Source organism: Trichechus manatus, unplaced genomic scaffold (assembly GCF_000243295.1).
Source record: "Trichechus manatus latirostris isolate Lorelei unplaced genomic scaffold, TriManLat1.0 scaffold00053, whole genome shotgun sequence".
NCBI lineage: Eukaryota > Metazoa > Chordata > Mammalia > Sirenia > Trichechidae > Trichechus > Trichechus manatus.
Genome location: NW_004443989.1, coordinates 16,115,530 through 16,124,086, shown reverse-complemented (window position 1 = coordinate 16,124,086; position 8,557 = coordinate 16,115,530). Strand labels below are relative to the sequence as shown.

Below are 8,557 nucleotides of genomic sequence, written 5' to 3'. Positions count from 1 at the left end.
AGGAATTTCTCCAGTTTCCTCCATGACCTTTTCTTCCTCTTGACAAACAGAAAAAATGAGGATTCTCCCCATTCCTGTGACTGGGAAACATTTTTCACGCTGAAAAACAGAGATAGGACATAATCTCAGATTCAGTGTCATAGGATATCACGGGATAGAACTCAGCAGGATTTTTCAGGGGGACCTGCTCCCTGTGCAGGGACTTTCCCTCTGGCAGTGGTAAACTCATGCCTTCTGCAATCCATTTGGAGGACAGCAGTATTTCCAAGAATCATGAATATTACTCTACCCAAATTAATGGAAATCATTTTCACTCAATTCAATATCCTCTGTTAGTGACTCAGAAAGCAAGGAATGACACGTCTAGGATGTATGAATTTTATACAAAGACCAGGTTACTGACCTAAAATATTGGTAAACTAGGACTTTGCACCAAATCTCTCTGTTTGTGGTCTTGAGAGTTTCTGTTGCTCAGAGTTCTCCTTCAAGTAGTCTACAGACTCAGAAATTTGTTGCAGAAACTCAGTTTCTGGAAAAAATGAGAACTAGGGTGTTGCTGATCTTTGCAACAACGCTAAGAATGATTACTATCTATGCAGAAATCTAATCTTTGTTAAAAAAAAAAAAACTAACAAAAAACAAAAAGGACTTTAGGTTGGCATGAAGATGTTCCTCTCTACAGTAACCCTTGAATATATATAATTGTAAAGGTGTTTCAGCTGAAGAAACATTCATCCAAGTTAATGAGTCTTTCAAAGCCATTTCAGTATACGACAAACATTACTTTAGATCCATTTTTGTCTGAATTAGATGTTTTTGGTCCATTTGGCTGTTGTCTCAACACTTTGGAACATCTAAAGTATAAACATGAGGTAACGCAGGTGTGAAATGAATCAGAATGAGTACATGACCATTAAGAGAGCCCTGGAGTTGTGGTAACTATTTGATATTAATTTATCTATTTATTCATCTATGTGTCTAAGTATCTATCTATCTACCTATCTATCATCTATCTTTCTTTCTGTCTCTTTATCTTTCATCTATCTATCTATCATCTATCTATCTATCATCTATCTATCTATCTATCTATCTATCTATCCTTGGGAGTAGAGAAGCATTGACTCTATTCCCAAAAGTGTCCTTGATTCTTGGTTGCATCTGACTCCCTGACCAGAATATATCCTGGTGTGAATTAAGATAATCCAGGGCTTGGTGAAGTGAAAACCCCAGGAAGAGTACTGTGTTCTCCCAAAGGAGTATCCAGCATCTTTTATCCAGTGAGGATGTTAGAGAACGGGTCCTCCCCTCACACGGGTTCACCGTTACATGCAAATGCACCTCCCACATGCAAATCCCCCTTAAGCAGCCAGAGGAAATCACAGAACATATTTATTTAAATTCAGGTTCCTCTTCATCTCGGAAAATATTTCCTGGGAGTCATGGACATCATCCACAATAAGATGAAACACATGTGGGTTTTCCTCTTTCTGGTAGCAGCTCCCAGAGGTGAGTATCTAAGGGATTCAGACATGAAGGTCTGGGTATGCTGCATTTGAACTCATGACTCACTGAGTTTCTCCTTGTCTCCAGGTGCCTTGTCCCAGGTGCAGCTTCAGGAGTCAGGCCCAGGACTGGTGAAGCCCTCGCAAACCCTATCCCTCACCTGTGCTGTCTCTGGATTCTCTTTAAGCAGTAGTGCTGTGGGTTGGGTCCGCCAGCCTCCAGGAAAGGGGCTAGAATGGGTTGGTGCAATAGCTGGTAGTGGCAGCGCATACTATAACCCAACTCTGAAGTCCCGAGTCAGCATCACCAAGGACAACTCGAAGAGCCAAGTTTATTTCAAACTGAACTCTGTGAATTCTGAGGACACGGCCACGTATTACTGTGCAAGAGACACAGTGAGAGGAAGTCAGTGTGAGCCCAGACAAAAACCTGCCTGCAGGAGGTCAGTAGAGGAATAGTCTCTAGGGGGTGTTCAAGATGCACTAAGCTTAGTGGCCCATCTTGTCAGCAGATTCAATAGAATGAAGTCAGGGAAGGGTTTCCTTGCAGAAGCTGTGGTTTCCCCAGCTTGTCAGCGCCTCTCTAGGGATCCTTATGTAAGGCGATTCTGGGGAAACTTCATGACTCTGAACATGACTTCTTTCCAAGGAAACAAGTTTTGTCTGTTTTTCCCCATCTGTCACAATCAAACTACACAGTAATATTTATAGATGAGACCTCTGTTTTCAATTCAGGATAATAATTAGTGCCATTTGTTGCCAGGTTAAGAAACAATACAGGAAATTATTCTCACGCTGAAACTCAAACCTGCCTCTCACCCTCATATTGATTTCCAATCTTTTCATTTACGTGAATACTCCTCGATCCAGGTTGACAAAATGTCTTTTACTTAGAATGACTTGGGTAAGTCATTGGGTAATATTGTATATGTCTATATTAGCGTCCATATATTACAAGGCCATTTTGCTCCCAGTAACATTTGGTAATTCTTGGAGTCACTTTTCGTTTTCACAACCGGGGGCAGGTATTTTGGGCATTAGTGTTATATTCCAGGCATGCTGCTGAAATCATACAATGCCCAAGACTGCTCCGGACAAGAAATAATTATATGGTCCAAAATGGCAATAGTGCTGCTATTGAGAAACTCTAGTATAAAGCCTTACACCTTGCCAACATCAATAGAAATGAACATCTACAGAAAGTAAATGTAAATTATACTTAGGTAAACCTGAAGCAAGGAGCCCTGGTGACACAATGGTTAAGTGTTCAACTGTTAACTAAAATACTGGCATTTTGAAATTACCTAGAGGCTCCATGGGAGAAAAGACCTGTTGATTTACTCCCATAAAGATGACAACATAGAAACCCTGTGGGCAGTTCTACTGTGCCACTTGGGACCACTATGAGTTGGAACTAACTCAACAATACCTAACAAATAACCTGGACCAAAACACAATAGGAAGCATGAAGTTCTACAAATATGTAAACACTTGGTTAATATGTTTGCAGTTTCACCAGTTCACATATTTGTATATGTTGTAGCCAGAAATCTAGCCAGGGAAAGGCTTCTGTTTATTTGATTTTTATTTTTCCATCTGAAAAAATGATGTTTTAAACATGTAGGGGTGTTTTATCACTTTTATGAAACAAGGAATGAGTTAATAAAACCAGGAAAGTAACAAAAAATATAAAATTGAAGATAATTTGATTATGTATAAAATGTATTAAGAATCTATTGATGTTATGGTTGTTGGTAGATTCCATCAATTTGATTTTTGACTCATGACAACCCCATGTGATGAAGCAAAACTGTTCCATAAGATTTTCTAGGGTGTAATCTTTAAAGGAACATATTGCCAGGTATTTCTCTTGCATAGCAGATAGGTGGGCTTGAACTGGAAACTTTTGGTTAGCAGCCAAGCACTTAAGCTTTGTGCTGTCTGGGCTCCTTTAAACTTATTAATAAGAGAGTATGCTACTGTATGAATAGGAAATATTCCAACACAGAGCTTAGAAGTAAATATAATTTTACATAGAAATTTTATATATGGAAACAAGTGAATTTATCGTCCGTTGCACTATTGTTGTCCTTAGGTGTTATTCGGGCAATCCCAACTCATAGCGACCCTATGTACAAAAGAATAAAACACTGCCTAGTGTTGCACCATCCTCACAATCGTTGCTATCTATGAGATCATTGATGGAGCCACAGTGTCAGTCCATCTTTTGGGGTGTCTTCCTCTTTTTTTAATAACCCTGTACCAAGCATAATGTCCTTCTCCAGGAATTGGTCCCTTGTGATAACATGTCCAAAGTATGTGAGACGAAGTCTTACCATCCTTACGTCTAAGGACGTTCTCTCTGTACTTCTTGCAAGATAGATTTGTTCATTCTTCTTAAAGTCCATGGTATAATCAATATTCTTCACCAACATCATAATTCAAATGCATCAATTCTTCTTTGATTTGCCTTATTCATTGTCCAGCTTGTCATGCATAAGAGTAGATTGAAAATATTATGGCTTTTGTCACGAGCACTTTATTTCTCAAGGTGATACCTTTGCTTATAAAGTTTTAAAGAGGACTTTTGTAGCAGATTTTTCCAATGCAATGTGTGTTTGACTTATTTACTACTGCTTCCATGGGTGTTGATTGTGCATCCAAGTAAAATGAAATTCTTCACAACTTCAACATTTTCCCTGTTTATCATGGTGTTGCTTATTGGTCCAGTGTGAGGATATTTTTTTTTTCCTTATGTTGATGTGCAATCCATAGTGAAGGCTGTAGTCTTTGAACTTTATGAGTACGAGATTCAAGTCTTCTTCACTTTTAGAAAGCAAAGTGGTCCCATTTGCATATTGAAGGTTATTAATAAGTCTTTCTCCCATTTTCATGTCCCCTTCTTCTCCATATAGTCCAACTTTTTACATTATTTGTTCAGCACATAGATTGATTGAGTATGGTGAAAAGATAAAACTTCGACTGACACTTTTCCTGACTTTAAAACTCTCAGTATCCCTGTATTCTGTTTGAACAAGTCTCTCTTCGTCTATGTTCAGGTTCTGCATGAGCACAATTAAGTGTTCTGGTATTCGTATTCTTCGCAATGTTATCCATAATTTGTTATGAACCACACTGTCAAATGACTTTGATAATAAAACACAGGCAAACATCCTTCTCTGCTTTCAACCAAAAACCAAGAAGGAGGAAAACACTCAGCAATATGTTGTACATATTAGTTGTATTTTAACATATTTGTTAATTATTATTGGAATAGACACGTATGCACATAGGAGAGGAATCTACTAAATTTTTGACATGGTAAAAGATAATGGAATCAAATAGAAAAAAATAGTGATATTTTGACTAATGTCTTAGGCTGGGTTCTCTAGAGAAGCAAAACCAGTGAACCGTACAAATATATACATATATATAGGTTTATATCAAGGAAACTGCTCACATGATTGTAGAGGCTGGGACATGCCAAGTTCAAGGATTAGGATAAAAGCTTCTGCTGATTCACCTAGGCGCAGGGGTTGGCAAACCCACGACTGGCAGGTCAAGCCCCATAAATCAGAGTTCAGATGAACAGGAGGCAGCTGCAGGATCCAGAGCAAGCAAAAACCAGAATGTCCACTTATATTCAGATGCACCCCACACTCTCAAGGAAACTCCCTTTCAACTGATTGACTACTAACAGCAGATCCCATCATGGGGGTGATGACAAATAAACAATGACAATCATGGCCCAGCCAAACTGACACATAATCTTAACCATCATAGTTGGTTATATTGCAATGCAGTGAATGTTTTATAAATTGTAGCTAGGTCGAATACATAGGTTAAAAAAATAGATTGTCATTGAGTCAAATTTGACTTATAGCAACACTATAGGACAGACTACAACTTCCTCATAGAATTTTCAAGCTTTTTATCTCTACAGAAAAGGGCTTCCACAACTTTATCCTATACAGAACGAATAAGTATGGTGAAAGGATACAACCCTGATACACACCTTTCCTGACTTTAAACCATGCAGTATCCCCTTGTTCTGTTTGAACGACTACCTGTTGATCTATATGCTGGCTCCCTCATGAGTACAATTAACTGTACTTAGATTCCTATTCTTCACAGTGTTATCCATAATTGGTTATGATGCACACAGTAGAATGTCTTTGCATAGTCAATATAACATAGGTAAACATCTTTCTGGTATTCTCTGCTTTCAGCCAGGATCTATTTGACATCAGCAATGATATCCTTGGTTCTATGTCATCTTCTGAGTCTGGCTTGAATTTCTGGTAGTTCCCTGTCGATATACTGCCACAGCCATTTTTGAATGATCTTCAGCAATATTTTACTTGTGTGTGATATTAATAGCACTGTCTGATAATTTCCACATTCAATTGGATCACCTTTCTTTGGAATAGGTGTACATATGGATCTCTTCCAGTCGGTTGGCCAGGTAGCTGTGTACTGAATTTCTTGGCATAGATGAGTGAGCATTTCCAATACTGCATCCATTTGTTGAAACGTCTCAGATGACATTCTGTCAACTCCTGGAGGCTTGTTTTTTTGTCAGCGTCTTCAGTGCATCTTGAAGCTCTTCCTTCCTTACCACAGATTCCTGATCACATGCTACCTCCTGAAAAGGCTGAATGTCAACCAATTCTTTTTTAGTATAGTGACTCTGTGTATTCCTTCGATCTTTTTTGATGCTTCCTGCATTGTTTAACATTTTCTGCATAGACTTCCAGGCAACATGGCACTATAGATGGAAACACTACACCTTCCGTCCACAGAAAATACCTGAGAAACTATGTGAAACAGAGATAAACCTCAATCCTGGAACCCTAAGCATCAAATGAAGAGATAAAGAACTCAGCAAAGCACCGAATGGAGTAAGAAACTGACAGATAAAAGAAAGCAAGGAGAGTTACGAGCAGAGGTCCCTTATCAGCTAACCCAGCATGGATTCACCATCTTGGACTCCTGTTACAGATCAGAGAACTGGGAGTATGGGAAAGCAGCTTCACGGAGCTCCCAGCAGGAGACAGAAGAACAAGTATCCCACGATATAAACTTTCCCACCACTCACACTTATTTATCGCCACTCAGCCTCCTCTGCTTCCTGTGGCTAGCCTCTTGACAGGAGGCACTGACTTCAGCACTGTGAAGCTTGGATTTCACCTGCCCGCTCTGGCCGACTCCCTGAGTGCCATCTGTTTGCTGCTGGTGTTGCATTTTTCCACTTATTATGGTGTCTTCCATATCTCTCACAACTTCCTCCTCCTTTCTGTCTGATATCTGGCTCCCTGTGACATCTTTGCTTCTTCAAGAAGGGCTGTCAAACGCCGCTCCACTGTGGGACTGCTCCCTGGCTCCTGTCACCACATTATTCCATTCCCTGGGGCTTTTGTTTGTTTTGTTTTGAGCTATTCTGTTTTGTTTGTTTGTTTTCTTTTTCTTTTCTCTGCTTGAGAGCCCCTTTTAGTTACACTGTGATATGTAGCTTGGGAGTTTCTTCCCCAGCTTGCACAGCTGAGCGGTGAGATTCCTGGAGGCATTTCTTCTTTATTTTGTTTTTGTTTTCTTTTCTCTCTTTTTTTTCTTTTTTGTGCTTCTTCATTTCTCATCTCTCTATACTTACCTTCTCTTCCTGTCTCCTGAATACCTGGTTCTGTGTGTCACCACTACCCCTTCTGGCAGGCTGTACTTCGCAGCCTGGGAGCCACTTACCCAGTCTTCACAGATGCACCAATGGATCCTTGGGTGTTTGTTTTTCTTTTGTTTCTATCTTTTTTCTTTTACCCTTTTTCTTTTTGTTTTTCTCCATTTCTCAGTCAGTTTCTTATACCTACACTCCAAAGGCAAGTTCCATTGGAACTCATTTTGTTTGTTTGATTCTTTTTTGGCCCCTGATTCTCTCTCCTTGTTCCCATACCCATCCTAGATCCACACATCAAAATCTCCCCCTTCCTCCCTGCCTACCTGCACCATGCACTGAACATCACATCCCCAAGCAGCATGGTCACGACCTACCAGAACCTGCCCTGCACTGATTCCCATTTCACCCTGTCAGACCTAGTATGTGCCACAAACAACCCATCCCAGCAACTCCCCTTCAACTGGACCTTCCCTGCTGCACCATAGCTGAGTGACTGATCCTGCTTATTAGACAAGAAGGTGAAAAGTATCATGCCCACAGACAAACTACAAAGAATGCACCGTCAGCCTGTCTTAGTCGTGTAGTGCTGCTATCGCAGAAATATCACAGGTGGATGACTTTAACAAAGAGAAGCTTATTCTCTCACAGTTCACTAAGCTACAAGTGCAAATTCAAGGCATCGACTGCAGGGTAATGCTTTCTCCATTGGCTCTGGAGGAAGATCCATGTCATCAATTTTCCCTTGACCTGAGAGCTTCTGTACACAGAAACTTCATATCCAAAAGATGCACTCTGCTCCCAGCACAGCTCTCCTGGTGGTATGGGGTATTCATGTGTCTCTGTTAACTTGTTTCTTTTATATCTCAAAAAAGATTGGCTTAAGACACTAATCTATATGTCGTCAGTATGACTGCCACTAATCTATCTTACTACATCACAGTGATAGTGTTTATAGCACATAAAGAAATCACATCTGATTACAAAAAGTACACAATCATAGAATACTGGGAAGCATGGCCCAGCCAAGTTGACAGATATTTTGGGGGCTCACAAGACAATTCATGACACTGAATGCTATGATATTACCAAATAAAACAAAAAATTAGGATGAAACATAGAAATCTACAATCAATAAACAAACAAAATAACTACTATATGCCCCAAAGACAGCATACAATATCAAAACATAATAAAAAGGACAGGAAGGTTCCAGTAGATATTCAAAATACAACACCAGATGACTTCCAGTAGAAGAAAAGACATTAGAATTACCTGACAGGGAATTTAAATTTCTAATATTCAGCACTATCCAAGAATTGAAGCAAAAAAAAGGCAAAAATGAGGTAAAAATAGACAGATTCATGTAAAAGTCAGACAAATTCATGGA

At 39.6% G+C, this 8,557-nt stretch overlaps 1 gene segment (V, D, J or C); it reads left to right on the top strand.

The window, feature by feature from the left end:
* The first annotated feature begins 1,412 nt into the window (after nt 1-1,412).
* LOC101341914 (immunoglobulin heavy variable 4-38-2-like) lies at nt 1,413-1,961 on the top strand. The segment is given in 2 exon segments: nt 1,413-1,506; nt 1,591-1,961. Coding segments are annotated over 2 exon segments (438 nt in total).
* The last annotated feature ends 6,596 nt before the right edge of the window (nt 1,962-8,557 follow it).